Source organism: Neomonachus schauinslandi, chromosome 15, assembly GCF_002201575.2.
Source record: "Neomonachus schauinslandi chromosome 15, ASM220157v2, whole genome shotgun sequence".
Lineage (NCBI taxonomy): Eukaryota > Metazoa > Chordata > Mammalia > Carnivora > Phocidae > Neomonachus > Neomonachus schauinslandi.
This window is the reverse complement of record NC_058417.1, coordinates 57,649,958-57,666,290: the sequence shown is the minus strand read 5'-3', so window position 1 is coordinate 57,666,290 and position 16,333 is coordinate 57,649,958. Positions and strand designations below refer to the sequence as shown.

Sequence of the window (16,333 nt, the reverse complement as noted above, 5' to 3'; positions counted from 1 at the left end):
TTGGATGATCAAATTGTCCTAGATTTGGCTAACTGTCCTTCAGACTAGCTTCTGTGTCCTTTTTTAAACATGTGGGATAACTTCCAATTTATAGAAATCCTGCAAAGATAAGACGGTTCGCATGTATGCTCAACCCAACTTCCCCCGAAGTTCATGCCTTCCTTGGCCTCAGTAGGGCTATCGAAGAGCCTCAGGAGGGCTATCGAAGCTAGGGAACGGGCATTGCTAGAGCAGCATGAGCTACGGACACAGCTCGTCTCCATCCCAGGGTCTACTCTAGGATGCCAGCCCGCCATCACTCCAGTTCCCACCACTGGCCCCAGGCTGGCACTGCACTCTTCCTGCTGCCTCTGGAACCTGCTGTCCTTCCAGAAGCACAGGTTTCTTCGTGGGGCTGATATTTAGCAACCATGCCTGGCGCTCCCACTGTGCTCCCGGGCCTGGCTGTCCTGATTTCTAGGCCTTTCAGTGGAGAGAGCTGGGAGCCACTACAGCTTTCTGGGTCATGAGTTCACACCAACACCGCTGGCCCCTTGCCCTTTGCCGCATCTCCCTTCCCCACGGTGAGAAAGAACTCCGGCTCCCAACAGTGCTGACTCCTGTGCTATTTGCTCAGTCTTAACAGGACACACAGATCGCTCCAGAAGTACTATGTCTGTTCCACCACCAACCGTGAAGTTTCTAAATAAAGCTCAAGGGGCGCCTGGGTGGCTCAGTCGCTGAGCATCTGCCTTCGGCTCAGGTCATGATCCCAGGGACCTGGGATCGAGCCCCGCGTCGGGCTCCCTGCTCGGCAGGGAGCCTGCTTCTCCCTCTCCCACTCGCCCTGCTTGTGTTCCCTCTCTCGCTGTGTCTCTCTCTGTCAAATAAACAAATAAAATCTTTAAAAAAATAAATAAATAAATAAATAAATAAATAAAGTTCAAGACTCATGTGCGTTTTCTTCAGTTCGATCTCAGCCTCGGTCCCTCTCAGGATGAGTGCCAGAAGTTCTGTGCTCCGAGTATTTGGATTCATGATCTTTTCCCCTCCGTGGGGAGAAGTGGCAAGTCTGAGATATAGCAAGGGTCATCAGCCCTGTTCCTGTACGGTCTCAGCCGTGTGATTTGATGACCATCCCGTTAAAGTGTCCCTGGAAGGTGATATCCTGTTGAAACCTGGTAAAATGAGCCATTTGGCTGGGTTGCTCATCTCCCTTTCCACAGCTCTGTCTTAGCACTAGCTAACAGTCTTCAAGAACATGGCTGGGTTTGCCCCATCTCCCCAAACCGTGCTTGCCTCCTCCATGAGACAGGTGACAGCAGCACCAGCCTCAGAGGGGACGCTCAATGACATTTTAATTAACATTATCATTTCACCATTACTACTGCATTTAACTGAAAATCATCCTCTCGTGTCAATGGATCAAAAGCCATCCTGAACTCATTCTTAATGTTTGGGGGATTATACCATTTGAAATCTTGAAATAACATTTAGTAACTCAGCCATTATAACTCAATAATTCAATCGTTTTGTTTCGGTGGGATTTAAGTCTTAGTCTGAAATTTCGCAGAGCAATTACAGAAGACTTTTCTGATGCTTAAGAGTCACAAGCTGAGGGCGCCTGGGTGGCTCAGTTGGTTGAGCGACTGCCTTCGGCTCAGGTCATGATCCTGGAGTCCTGGGATCGAGTCCCACATCAGGCTCCCTACTCAGCGAGGAGCCTGCTTCTCCCTCTGACCCTCCCCCCTCTCATGTACTCTCTCTCATTCTCGCTCTCTCAAATAAATAAATAAATCTTTAAAAAAAAAAAGAGAGTCACAAGCTGAAATTTGCAACTTTCTATCCTTTTGGGGGCTCTTTTTTTGCCCATATTCTAGTCTATTCTACGCGAGGGACCAACATGTGCAGCCACTTTCTATCTTGATGGGAAACGGGCACTGACGTAGAGGCTAGGTCTGATTAGGAGACTGAGGAGAATCTGGAAATGAGCCGTGAGCCAGCTACTAGTTGCATCACCCCAGGCAGACGCGGGAAGGACAACCACGGATCGCTCCAGGGTGGAAGTACGGAACCAGCTGCATACACACTGCTGACTCACTGGCCACCAGCCAGGAGAACCTGCAGCCTCTGAGGATCATATGCTTTTCTTGGCCAATGTTTTCCTTTCGGGGATTTTCCTCGGTGGCAGTTACCTCTATAGCTTTGGGGGGGAACAAGAAAGGAAACGGACAGGACGTGTAGACAACCCTGCAGGACCTAACCCGGTCCCATAAAGCCAGAGGGGTCACGTGGCACATTGACAGGATTGCCAAAAATCTCACGTCAAGCACGGAGATCATTTTAAGTGGGTTCCGTGGTCTCCCCAACACCCTGGAAGCTCAAGTGGTAGACCCTTCATACCTTGTAGGAAGCAGGAAGAAGACATTAAGGCATTAGAATAAGAAACAGGAGAGGACGTAAAAAACCCCCAGCCTTCAGCACGTCCCTTTTCCCACCCCTCTGTCTCTGAGTAACTCGTCCGCTCTCGCTTAGGTGACCCCCCTGGGCCAGACCCCACACTGGCCCGTCCTCCCACACCTCATCCAGCCTCGTTCTGGAAACCTCCCAGCCTTTCTGAGGCTTATTTCCCTCTCTGACATCAGAAACCCTTCTGCCCAGTTTCCCCTCAAGTACCTCTTGCCTCCACTGTTTCCTGACATTTCCAGCCATAGCTACCTCCCACCTTCCTTGCTCAAACAGAGCCCGAAGGCCCCGTGTCCGTGCACTTTCCACGAGGCCCGTCATGGGGGCCTGCGAGCGGCGCGACCAGCACTGGGCTCTCCGATCCTGCGGATGGAGCACCAGCCCAGGGCCAGCACGTTGCATCCCTGCTCGGACCCCTTTTGGCCTGCATCTCGGCCCAGCAGAGCTTACCTTGATTTCCTCCTGGTATCTGAACATGACAGGTGACAAGTAGAAGTGATAAAAGATGCTCTCCTGGAAAATGTCCTGAAGCCAAGCTCTTGTCCAGGTGACTGTCCACTGGAACACTGTTTGCACAGAAATCTTCCCGGCTTCCTTTCTCGGCCCTTCGGCTGAATCCTGCTGCAGCAGGAGAGAGGGGGTGTGTAATGGTCCCCGAGCTGTGACTCAGGCTATTCTGGAGACACCACTCTCCCTTCTCGATCCACAGCAGGCACTCGAGAACAGCAACCTCTGAGTCACACGAGTGCGTTCGGGACACCCGCCTCACCAGGGCCTGCATTTCAAGGCGCTTCAATTTTCCTGGACTCTGGGTTCGCTCTGGGAGCTGGCAGCTCAGGCAAAGTGGGGGAGGAGTGGGAAGGACAAGCACTCCATCCCCATGAACCGCCCCAGCACAGTGACAGCACAGGGGACCCAGCCTTACCAACGAGCAGATCATGCCAGCCCAGGCCACGCCCACCCACCTTCTCCAGACTGGCTGGGAGAGGATGCGCCCCAATCACAGAGCCTCCAGCAGCTCAGAGACACCCCCCGCTTCTAGCGTGTCATGCAAACCCCTGCTCCTTGGCCACAGAAACAGCCCGCCGTGGGCCAGAGGTAAACCCAAGGCCCCTCCCGTCCATGCTTTCTTCCCATGAGGCTTCCCCTACTCCCTCTCTCCCTCTGGAAGATCCGTGTTCCCTGGGGCCACGGCATCTGGCAATGCCTCCCCACCGCGGCAGAAGCACAGTTGCATGAGTGCGGGCATCAGAACCCCCACCTCAGCGGCAGCTGCTCCCTGAGGCCCTGGGAGGGTCTTCCCAGCTCTGTGCTAGCATGTGTTCTTCAATGGAGTCCCACAAGTTCGAAGTGTCAGGACCCACAACGGGATCTGCTGCCACTTCTCCCTCCAGGGCCACTCCCTGAGAATCACCACGCGCCCTCCCTCCTGCCTGGTGGCCCAGCAGATGCTGATGCTGCGGGGGAGCAGGCAACCATCCACAGACAGACAGACAGGCATTAACCACAGTAGGTGCCAAGTAGGGAAAGTACGAGGTATGCCCAAGGCACACGAAGGGGACGGAACCCAGCCTGGGGCAGGAGGAGGCTCTGTCCCTAAAGATGAGGAGGGCGCCAGATGCTTGGGAGGGTGGGTGGAGGTGTGCCTGGCCAGCATGCCAGATCAGTGGATGGCAAGAGGTGGCGATGGTTCTCAGCTGAAAATAGGGCATCTCAGCCCTTGTTTTAAGTCCCCAAATGGCACAGCACTTTCTAGAATAATCCAGAAGCTTCAGCATGGTGTGCCTTCCCTGTGATCCGGCCTTGTCTGGACCTGGCTCCTTTCCTGCCACACTCCGTTCCTTGCAGGCCCTCAGGAGCGGTGACATTCCTCCTCCCTGACCTGGTGAGGGCTGTGTCCTCTTCATAGGAACGCAAGCCCTGCCCTCGGTTCTCAGGGCACCTTATCGACTCCAGCTTACTGTCTGTCCCCTGTGTTGCAGTTACGTGTTCACTGGGTGCCCCCCCCACAGAGACCTTGCTGCGAGGAGGGCCTTTGTCACCCCCATCCTGGTGTCCCCTGCACCCAGCACAGGGCCGGGCAGAGACAGGCAAGAAGTGAACAGCCCAAGCCTGAGAATCTAAGCTGGAAGGCTCACATGTGTGCTTCTTGCTTTTCTCCATCTGGTGTTCTGCCAATCCAGTTAACCCTCTGTGTCAGGACCCATCCAGAAGTTGGTTGAAAACTCATCATACGCTTTTGTTGAATTGTAGTTTTGCAAACCTTTTTGTTTTTATGGCACAGATAGAGTATTTTTACCATGATGTAGATTACACTGGTCGGGGGTTCCAACCCACATTTAAGACTTTTTTTCTGCAGGAAAATATACCCTAGAAAACTGACAAATTTCCTAAACACAGCTTATTTGGAAGTGGGCACCTGCCTGTGATGGTTTAAATGACACTTGCTTCAGAAAAAGCAATCACCTTACCAATAATAGTTATTTTAAAAATGTGTCTTTTGTATTTTAAAGAAGAAAAAGTGAAAAGAATAAAGTTAAAACATACACTGAATTCTTTTCTATCACTAACATCCCAGTTCTGAATCGCAATACAGTTAACAAAAAAATTGGTCAGTATAAATGTAAAATCTCCTATCGTCTTCAAATTGAAGCCCATAAACTCAAGCGTGCAAAGAGTACAAAACAAGAAGCCAATCCTGCCGTGAGCAGCAATGGGCGTGAGTCTCAGAGACACAGAGTTGGGTGAAGCAAGCAGACACAAAACACAGGAAGTTCAAAGACAGGCAAAACTCAGGTTCCGCGGTAGGAGACAGAAGGCGGTTCCCTCTGGGAGGCATGCGGACGGAGTGGAGAGAGAGGGCACAGGGCACCAGGGTCTCCCTACAGCTTGATTCGGGAGGCAGCACAAGGGCGTGCACCTGTGTGGAAGGCCCTGAGGTGTGCACTTGGGACGGGTGGACTCGGCTGCTGCATTTAAGGAACAGTGTGCAGGAAATGAGGTCACATGGGAATGACCACGCATGGACACGCATTCGGGTACACATTGTGGGTCCCTTGCCTGACTTCCCAACCACCTGCACTGCTCTTTAATTAACCCATTCATCTGATGTTCTGTACTTTGACCCCTGCACTGCCTCTCTGCCTCCAACAGAAGCCCTAGGAGGGCAAGCGTGCAGACTCGCTCACCAAAACATCCTCAATGCACAGAACAGAACCGGGCATGGGGCAGGTGCCCAGCAAATATCTGAGGACAGAATCAGCCACTCTGTGTCCCTTTAGCAATCCTAGAAACCAGCAGATCTCCGTTCTGAATTGAGGCCACTTGAAATTCCATACTTATTGTGGGTGCGACGTGGTGTGTATGTTCCACTTACCACTAGAGGCTTAAGTGTAATAATTCTGCAAACAATCTCAGCAGATAAGGCAGGCAGCTCATAAAACTTTTGGTCTTTTGTGATTCTGCAGATAGTTTCATGAAGTCTCAGGCACACAGTCAAGTAGGACTGTATCAAGGGCTCCTCAAGAATCCTACCCCGCAAAGAGTTAAGAGAGATCATTGAAGTCATTTGGGAGACGTGAGAAAACAGTACCCATGATCCCTGACAAGCTCCTTCCCTTCAAAATGCCTACGAGTAAGGCATGGTTCTGATCCCATACACACTAACACTGGAACATTTCAATAGATCCTGAACTTATGACCAAGATAAAAAAGAAACAAAGTCCTTCTGGTTTGTCTCCATGGTCTGAACTGTTTTAACAAAAGCAAGTGACACTATTCCCAAGTGTAGCCCCTTATTTGAAAAAAAGAAGCTAGGGATGTGTATCACTGAAGATTAAGATACTACATAAATTTGAAAAAAATTCAGAAAGATCCAGGGAGGGAGGGAGGGATGGGGAAAAGTGCGAGAATGGGCACTGTGCGTGGGGACCAGGTCTTGCCTTCCCTAGCTGGCACGCGGCCCGAGCTGACGGGAGCTGACCAGAGTGGCAGGTGGGGGGAGAAAGGCACTGTGGGGGTGCTTCTGTGACGGACCCCGGAGAGGCCTCGAAGCCACCGGGGCTTGACATTAACAGATCTGATGCCCCCCACAGCCATCCTGAACACCCTAAAAATTCAGGGGAGGTGATATGGGAAAAGCTCTGAGAATCTCAGGAAACACCTATCAGCCACGTGTGGGTTTCTGTTGTTCTGCATTCTGCTGTATAGTGTCCCTTCGGGGTGTCAGAGGTCACACAAATCTGTAGGAGCAAATGATTTCAGATAACTACGTAAAGCTACGTTTGATTTTTATTTTCAACCGACCTGACTTGCAAAAAACATAGAGACCAACATTAAAGAAATGCAGAATACAAGCATGAATATGCAATATGGTGATCATTTAAAAAATAAGTGGAAGAAAATGTATAGGAAAAAAGACTAGATGGAAATAAACCAAAGTCTTAGCAGCTGATATCTATTATTTTCCCTTAAAACGAGACAAAACAAAACCAGGATGTTAATAGCTCAAAAAGGAGTTGGGATATATATTGAGGATCTTCTGATTTCAACAGCAAATAGGGGGCACTGCCAGTCAGTGTGTGTGTGGGTAACCTCGTGCAAGACAGAGGCTGCGTTTCACATTTCTACTTACTTGTCCTGATAAATATCCAGGAGGTGCAACAGCATTTGAAACATTTCCTCAATGTTCTGGGGCAGTGAAGAGAAAAGATAGGAAAGAGTTAATCATGATGCCACCATCTTTCTGAAAACAGAACTGGAAAAAAAAAACAAAAAAACAACAACCTAAATAAGGCAAAACAATGGGTTCTTTTCTTTCTACAAATGAGTTTTAAGGTGCTCAAGAACCAAGCTTACATCCTTCACAAATAAAATTCAGGATTTAAGATTATACTGTTTTCTGCACCCCACGAAATGGGAAAGAAGAGAGCAGCTGTGTGGGCCCTGCCTGGACCCCTGCCCCAACACACACACATACACACACACACACATACACACACAGCCTGAACGCCCAGGTCCCCCGCCCCAGAGTAATGGGAAGCAGAGCACCCCTGTAGCCCTAAGAAACAGCGGCCCACCACGTCTCTGGTTTCGAAGTGCTCCACCCTGCCAGGATTTCAGAGAAAAAGGAATCACGGGCCCCAAATGTCTAGTTTCTGATCTGCTTTTGCTAAGCAAGGACTCGAGAGCCTGTTCCGGACAACAGACAACAGACCTCCAGAGTTTTGCCAAAGACTTCTGTGAACTCTTGAAGCCGGTACCACGTCCCTAGAAGGCAGTCCAGGATGCAAGCTGGGAAGTGACTCAGATAGTCCATGAGGTTCTTCATATAGGAAACCAAGTTGCTCAGAGGCAGCAGACTGAACCAGGACCGGAACAGACACGCATCTACGTACAGCAAATGGCTCTGCTCTCCCATGAGCTGAACTAACTGTGTCCTGTACAAAGGACGACAGGAACAGAAAGGCAGCCGTGGGGTCAACACACACAGACGGAGTTAAGGTAAGTACAGGCATGTTAGAAGAGACCTATAAAGTTCCAACTTTAAAAATAATTGAATCAAATGAAAAGCAAACAATAACATATTAAGAATTCACCGAAGTGGATGAACCTTGAGGACACGATGCTGAGTGAAACCAGCCGGTGGTGCGAGGACAGACACTCTAACTTCAGTTCCGTGAGGTCCCTAGCGTGCACAAATTCACGGAGACAGAAAGTAGGATGGTGCTTACCCGGGGGTGGGGGCATAGGGGAAGCAGAGATGTTGCTTAATGTGGACAGAGTTTCGATTTGAAAAACCTCTGGGGCGGAAGGTGGAGGCCCAACAACACGAGTGTGTCGGATGCCACTGAAGTCCACGCCGAAAACGAATAAGAGGGCAAATTATGTGATGTGTATATTTTACCACGCAGAAACCTTCACTAAGATTTAAGCACTTTTTCCAGCTTTACTGAGATATCACTGACATCAAATGTTGTGTAAGCTTAACGAGTACGATGTGTTGACTTGATACACTTCACGGAAGGATTAGCTAGGGCCAGCGCCACGTCACATGACCACCATTCCTCTCTTGTGCTAACAGCACTTAAGATCTACTCTCTCCGCAACCTGGAAGTCTATCACACAGTATTACTAACTGTAGTCACCACACTGCACATTAGGGTCCCAGAACTTACTCATCTTCTAGCTGTAAATTTGTACAACAACCAACACCTCCCGAGTTCCGCCCACAGCCTCCATCCTACTCTCTGTCTCTATGAATTTGACTTTTTTAGCTTCCACACAAGTGCTATCGTACATCATATTCCCGGGGCGGGGGGGGGGGGGGGTGCGTGTCTCACATCTCTGTTACCCACTCATCAGTCAATGCGCACTCGGTGGTTTCCACGTCTCGGCTATTGTGACTAAAGCCGCAGAGACCATGGGGCTGTGCGTATGCCTTTCAGATACCGATTTCATTTCCTTGGGATACACACCCACAAGAGGGACCTCTGGTTCATAGGGTGGCTCCGCTGTTAACTTTTTGAGATGATTTTTCCATACTGGCTGCAATGATTTATGAATTAAGCATTTCAATGAGCGACTGAGTGAATGCTCCAGATCAAACAGTCCAAGTGAGCCCAGTGAAGGTCTTTAAATTATGTTCATTCTGTGACACTGTACTAGAGACCCCAGAAGATGACCACTGGAAAATAAAGTGAGGTGCCACAAGTCACAGGGGTACAAAGATCGCATGGATGAAGGTTCACAGCATAGTAAAGACCACGTCTGCCTGAAAGACAGGGTCTTTAAGACCAAGGCTGGTGCTTGCCATTCTCCACTGTCAACAACTGAATTTCTTCCAGACGGTTTGTACACCAGTGAAGGGTCCTTAAAATATATGCAATGATCTAAATAATCTTAACTGGGCTTTAACTTCTAAAGTTTCCAATAATAGTGAAGGAGCAATAACTTAATTGAGCTATTTTAATCCCTAAGAACCTATGGGCAGGAGTGTACTGAGTTGGTGGAGGGGTGGGAGCAGGTGAGACTCGGATTCCTTTCTCTGACACAAGATAATGTGAACGGGGGGGGCATTGTGCTTGCAACTGAGCAGAAGTTTTCATCTTTTTAAAATTTTTAATTTAATTTTGATTTGATTTTTGTCCTTAAGCTCGATTTACCATTTTTCGTTTGTGGATTGTGCGTTCTGTGTCTTCTCTAAGAAAGCTTTGCTCACCTGGTCTGGAGACGAGTACTTCACTACCTCAAGATTTGCACGTACCGTGTGCCAAGCCTTTACCTGGCAGTCCTGCTTTCAGGGATCTAGCTCGAGGAAAGAATTGGACAGGGAAGCACCAAGGATGCTCGTCAAAGCATGCATGCTTACAAAGTCAGAGTGCAGAAAGAAGAAATAATCCACATGCCCAGTCACTGCTTAAGGAAAAATAAGTTCTAATGAGTGAGCAGTCATTACAACAATGTAGCCTCGTGTTTACCACCACGGAGTGGCTCACAAAGTACTGTGAAGTGAAAAAGAGCCCGTGGGAAAACAGAATACAGAATCTGCCACTGTTGTCGAGCACCTAACGTGCCCGCAAAGCTGCGTTCGGACAAAATCCCAGAAATGTGCATGCCAAAGTGTTAGCAACAACGATTATCTCTGGGGATGCAGGCTGTTTTTTTCTTTTTTATATTCTTCGTTACATTTCTTGTATGTTTAACATTTGTTGAAAAAGTCATTTTAAAAGAGCCCTAGAAGCGGGAATGTGTGCACCCGGGGGCTCACCGGAGATCCCCGAAGCACAGCCAGGATTCCAAGATTTACAGATGGAAGTGCAGCTCTACCACTTACTGATCTAGCCTTCTTTCCCGAAACTCAGAGAAGGGGATTCCTTCCAGGGCCGCCCAGGTGTCCTCAGGCTGCTTCCTGCAGTCCCTTCCTTGAGGGGATGACAGCAGGCAGTGGTGCAGGACGGGCAGGGTGAGCACCCAGAGGTCCACTGTTTTCACTATGCACCGTCGGCACAAGTTGACCAAGAACTCTCGCCAGCTGGGAAGGGAGCAGAGAGCCCACGGTGAGCTGGGATGGCCAGTGTCCTGCCCCGGGGGTCTGACAGCAACCCACACGGAGGAGGGAAGGAGCGCTCGGGGGTGGCCGAGAAGAGTGACTAGCCCCAGGAGAAACGTGGTTGCGTGGGACACCAGGGGCGCCCTCGGCTCACCCCGCGGAGCTTCGGGCCCTGGACGTGCCTTCCCTGAAGCCCCACAGCGAATGTCTATCCCCCTGACAGCTGAGGCTCAGGGGGGCTATGTGATCTGTGGGCCCAGACCCTCTGGGAACAGTAAATCCAGATAGAAAGCCACTTTGCCAGTGCAGGGGGGCAGCCTGCCAACAACACTCAGCAAACTGCTTACAGTCGCAAGATATTAATGCTCGCCGGTGCTTGGAAACACTCAAAACACTCTGTACGTTTGCTGCCAATTCCTCTCTCTTAAAAAATGTAGTGTTGCACTCAGTGTTTCAAGTTTGTAAAACCAAGAGGCAGCTGTCCTAGTAAGACTCACTGCTCAGGGAAGGCCGCCTCCTACCGCCCTCTAGTTCCGTTCACACAGCTGCCGAAAACAGCGCAGGAAGGCCCTGAATCAGCGGGTGCTGGGCGGACCCCTCCACCCGGGCCAACGGAGGCTCCTCAGGGCAGGCCGGCGCCTCCACACTGCACCTGGCCCAGCGCACTGCGGCCGAGGCCCAGGGAGAGCACCCCCTTGCTTCCATGGGCATGCCTGGGCTGGGCCCCTAGAGTCAATCTTCAAGCCCTAATCGTTGCAACCTTACGTACACAGGGTGATACAGGACATTTTCAAGTTTTTGTGCTTGTGGGCGCGCTGCTCCTTGGCTCCCAGGGAAGCTAAACTTTGACATTTACAAAGGTCAAAATGATCTCAACCCACGGGCTCTGTTTCTGCCCAGAGCGCACATGGTATGTCTGCTTCATTAAAAAAAAAAAATCAAAAAGGAGCATTCCAAACAGAAAAATAAGAAAAAGAGAAAACACGTCCTGGTTCCCATAAGATTAAAGTCTTGCACACGTTAAACGCATAAGATAAAGTCTATAACTTTAGGGGCGCCTGGGTGGCTCAGTTGGTTGGGCGACTGCCTTCGGCTCAGGTCATGATCCTGGAGTCCTGGGATCGAGTCCTGAGTCGGGCTCCCTGCTCGGCGGGGAGTCTGCTTCTCCCTCTGACCCTCCTCCCTCTCATGCTCTCTGTCTCTCATTCTCTTTCTCTCAAATAAATAAATAAAATCTTAAAAAAAAAAGTCTATAACTTTCTGGAATGCCCTTCGTCGTGATGATCTGTAACTCCTTCCGTAAAAAGCACGTATCACCTGCACCTCGTGTTCCCTCCCCGGAGCACGCATGCTCCTCTTGGTGTGTGTCCCAGTTAGCTGTTTTAACTTGGGCTCAAATAAAATACTTCTCCTGTTTTGTTTTTCTTTTTTTAAGATTTCATTTTTATGTGGAGTGCCTAGCTGGTTCGGTCAGTGGAGTGTGTGACTTTGATCTTGGGGCTGTGCGCTGGAGGCCCACGTTGGGTGTGGAGCCTACTTAAAAAAAAAAAACAAAAATAAAAAAACTAACAAAAAAATCAATTTAAAGATTTTATTTTTAAGTCATCTCTATACCCAACGTGGCGCTCCAACTCACAACCCCGAGATCAAGAGTTGTCCACACCACCGGCTGAGCCAGCCAGGTGCCCCACCTCCTTTATTTATTTATTTTTTTAATTAAAAAAAAAAAGGTTTATTCATTTTGGGTCACCAGGGGCAAAGCATGATACACCACAAAGCTTCTCAAAAGCAAGCTATTCGATAGAAGAGTAATAAAAGTAAAAACCAAACATATGCTAGGAAGAAGGCTGGCGAGGCAGACACTGAAGTGGCAGGTGAGTGAAATCACGGGCAGACTTTACTCCTGGCACGTCTGCATCCAACCTGTGACAAACGCTCATTTGTATAATCAGATCATCATTATAAACAGCTATAAAGTCATTTGACACACACAATACCTGTCACATATTCCAAAGATGTGCCTTAGGTCACTGTCAAGGTCACCTGGTGAACCGGCGGTCGAGCAAAGAAGGCTACAGAGCAACATCAGGTCATTCTCTGATAAGGGAATGTCAAATTTTTCCACTGCAAAAAGGATAATCAGGCCCATTCTCAATTTACTCCTCACTGGGCAGTCTTCAGGCAGAGGGCCCCCACTTATTTCCAGAAATGGCACCGCTTGTTTTTTCAAATACTCCCACAGGTTTCTCTTCACCTGGTCCCAGGAGAAAAGACAGAACCATGGAGTTGAAGCCATCAGGGGTGTGAGAGGGGCCCCTTCATTGCCCTCAGTGCCAGGTCAGCTGGGCAACGGACTAAGGCCCCCGAGGGGTGGACACAGCTCCCATGGAGGGGCCATCCCACTGCCCTGCCCTCCCCAACAAACCCTGAGCACCCCCCACCTCCCAGGCCTAGTGGCCGTGGGCCTTTGCTGGGAGCTACCACCAATGGTGCAGTCCAGAAACCCTGCCTGGTGGAAGGGCCCCTCCATGCTTGCAAGGGTCCAACTTCCATCTCAGAAATGGCCCCAGGTTCTTCTCAACACTGCCAGGGCCATCCCAAAACGTGGCGGGAGAGGTGATAAAGGAGGGTTCCACCCATTCCTTCCACTCCCCTAGAGGCCAGGTGGGAGGGCAGGGCGATGAGGGGGTGGGAACTGGGGCGGGGTGGGGGTGGGGCCAGGAGAGGAGGTGGGACCAGGGGTGGGGGAGGGGCGGGGAAGGAAGAAAATGGGGAGGCCAGAGAATCCACGAGCAGCAGTGCCTGCACGGCACCTGCACGACGGGCAGGGCGACGTCCACCTGCCCCCATCTGCTCCCCGGGACAAGCCCTGTCGGTAAGAAGAGGGGTGGTGCTGACTGCCCAGAGAGGGGGGAGCGGCGGGGGACACCCCTGACACCCAGTACCTCCTTCTCATCGTACTGCAGAGCGTGCCAGGGCTGTGCCTGGCCCTCGTAGATCATGGGCACTTTCACGACAACATAGAACTGCTGGAACTGGGTGAAAAAGCTCTTCAGGTTGATGGCGTTCCAGGTCTGCAGGATGCTGAAGATGCTGTCCAGCATGATGGTGGCTGCGATATGCTTCCCCTTCACCACGTCCTTCCTTATACCGTCCGTCAGAGGATTCATCATCCTCTGAAGCATCCCCGGGCACCTCATACGAACCACATCATCATACTGGTGCCAGACTAAGAGTGGAGAGAGGAAACACCACACCGTGGGCCGTCTGAACGCGCTGACCTAGACACCGCCCCCTCCCCGGCAGGCGGACCGACGGACGGAGGAGGCAGAGGAAGGGAAGCAACCTCACTCATGCGGGCCAGGGCCCCGCCGGCACAGAAGCAACGCGGAGGCTGGTCCCACGGGGGAGCACAGCTGCGTTTAGGACGCGGACCCTTGCCGCCCCACAGTGATTAGAGGGGGACCCGAGGCCCCATGATTCAGCTGGCCTGAAAATACTCGACACATGTCTTTACTGAACCAGACGACGGCTCAGCACACTCGGTACATGGGTTCATTAGAAAGTGATCACACAAAGGTTAAGAATTCCATCCCGAAACGGCACTCACTAGCAGCCAAGCACCCCACTTTGCTAAGTTACAAGAGCTGGTTTCCTCTGTGCTGGGAGCTGTGACGCCCACTCCATGCAGGACAGACGAGACAGAGCCCTTGATGCACGGCCAGGGCTGAGTCCACCCCTGCTCTTGGGACTGGGAGCAAAGGTACGAGTGTTGATTACAAAATCCAGCAAAACCAGCTGCAAAATAATTAGAAGATCAAGGGCTCAGTAAGACAGCCAGAGGCAACACGAACACATAAACTCAGCCATAAAGATCGGAATGTGCAAGTCTCAGGAAGAACGGGTACTCTGTGCATCCCACTGTCTGCACAGAGGTCCCCCCTTACCCCACCGCTGCTCCATCCCAGCCTGGCGAGAACTTGAAATTACTGTCGGGAATTACTGCTTTTCCTGCTCTCTGCGTCCCACCTCCAGAGGCCCATGTGAGCTCCTGGCCTGGCCAGACCCCCTTCCCAGAGGGGGAGGGAGTACCACCCAGGGCTCCGTGAAGGGGACACCCTCGACCCCGGGATGGGGGGAGGGGAGACATCAGAGGTCTCGGTTTCTCAGAATCTACCAGAAGAAAATAAATAAAATGTTTTAAGTTCCAACCCACTCGAGAAAAGAGAAAGAGAAAGAAATTCTGCAAGTTAGAAAAAATACCCCAAAAAAGGGCATGAAAGCAAGGTGACTAAAAAAGACAGGTCAAGATGGCAAAAGTCCAGCAGCAACCAGCAGGCTAAGTGCATCCACTGAAGACGGTCAGACTGAATGAAAAACCATGAAATAAAACAAACCAATGAAAGCCCAGTGAAACAGAGAGGTGGCCGGAGAGGCAGACCCCAGAGCAAAGGGCAGAGAGAGATGAGGGCGGAGATGGAGAAGCAGGAGCTGGAGGTGCAGACAGCAGGTGCACCACCCGGTTCCAGGCAGAACGGCACCAGCATGTGGCAGAGGAACCGCGGAGGGCCATGGAGGGACCGCGGAGGGACAGCAAAGGGACTGCGGAGGGACAGTGGAGGGACCGCGGAGGGACAGGGGAGGGACCGCGGAGGGACCGCGGAGGGCCATGGAGGGACTGCGGAGGGACAGCAAAGGGACTGCGGAGGGACAGTGGAGGGACCGCGGAGGGCCACGGAGGGACAGCAAAGGGACCGTGGAGGGACAGGGGAGGGACCGCGGAGGGACAGGGGAGGGACCGCGGAGGGACAGGGGAGGGACCACGGAGGGACCGCGGAGGGCCATGGAGGGACTGTGGAGGGACCGCGGAGGGACAGCAGAGGGCCACGGAGGGACCGCGGAGGGACAGTGGAGGGACCACGGAGGGACAGCAGAGGGCCGCGGAGGACCATGGAGGGACAACACTCAGGCCCCCCGCAGCCAGGCCACCAGCATGCGCTTCCTTGGTCTGGGTCTCTTGGGGCGCGGGGCTGCAGCCCGGAACCCCCACCCTGGAACCTGGCCGCTGAGGCTCACGCTCTGCGGGGACGCTTAGAGGGAGGAAGGGGGGCAGACACCTCTCCCCCCACCCGCACTGGGAATAAGGAAACCTGCGTTTATTTAAGTTACTATAGATGAGCCACTGCCACACGAGGTGGAGCAGAGCACAAAACCTCTCTCAATCACCACGTTTCCAGCACCTTCCAGACACCCTTCCCAAACCGCCTGCAGGGACGATGTCAGCGGCTGGGGCACCCCGCCCCTGGGCTCAAGCAATGACCTCCTGGCCCGTGGAAAGCCAGCCAGTGGGCCCTCCCACTGGTCACCAGGCCTCAGCTCTGTCCCACTCCGACGCCCCAACCCGCCCGCTTGGCTCAGGCACCAGCGGCCCCACGTCCTGACAGTCACCCTGTGTCTGGAGGCCACGGAGCTCACGGCCCAGCAACAGGGAGGAGCGCCGGCCACAGACGGACGGAGACAGGCCTCTCGGGAGCTGACGGGCCAACTGCTCGAGAAAGGACTTACTATCAAACAGGCTTCATCCACTCGACGTTCGGAGATCCGAGCGCCCCCAGCACACTGCCCAGTCTTGCTCAGCACACGGGGACCCCGCCACAGAGCGGGCACGGGCCACAGAGAAGGTCCACGCAAGTTCCCCATGTGGAAGCCACAGAGATCATGTATAGGTAGAACACACACCACACACGCCACACACACACCATGTTCACACACACATGTTCACACACCACAAACACACTCCACACACACATCATGTTCACACACACACATGTTCACACA

At 51.9% G+C, this 16,333-nt stretch overlaps 1 protein-coding gene across 1 annotated transcript in view; it reads right to left on the bottom strand.

The window, feature by feature from the left end:
• Window positions 1-16,333, bottom strand: part of RNF213 (ring finger protein 213) — a 101,454-nt gene that overhangs the window by 67,732 nt on the left and 17,389 nt on the right. Inside the window, exons 9-15 of the mRNA XM_044921405.1 lie at window positions 13,441-13,724; window positions 12,493-12,749; window positions 10,280-10,477; window positions 7,661-7,883; window positions 7,079-7,134; window positions 5,822-5,975; window positions 2,896-3,063 (exon numbers count right to left, since the gene is read on the bottom strand). Of these exons, the coding sequence (XP_044777340.1) occupies window positions 2,896-3,063; window positions 5,822-5,975; window positions 7,079-7,134; window positions 7,661-7,883; window positions 10,280-10,477; window positions 12,493-12,749; window positions 13,441-13,724 (1,340 nt within the window). The remainder of the gene's footprint in view (window positions 1-2,895; window positions 3,064-5,821; window positions 5,976-7,078; window positions 7,135-7,660; window positions 7,884-10,279; window positions 10,478-12,492; window positions 12,750-13,440; window positions 13,725-16,333) is intronic.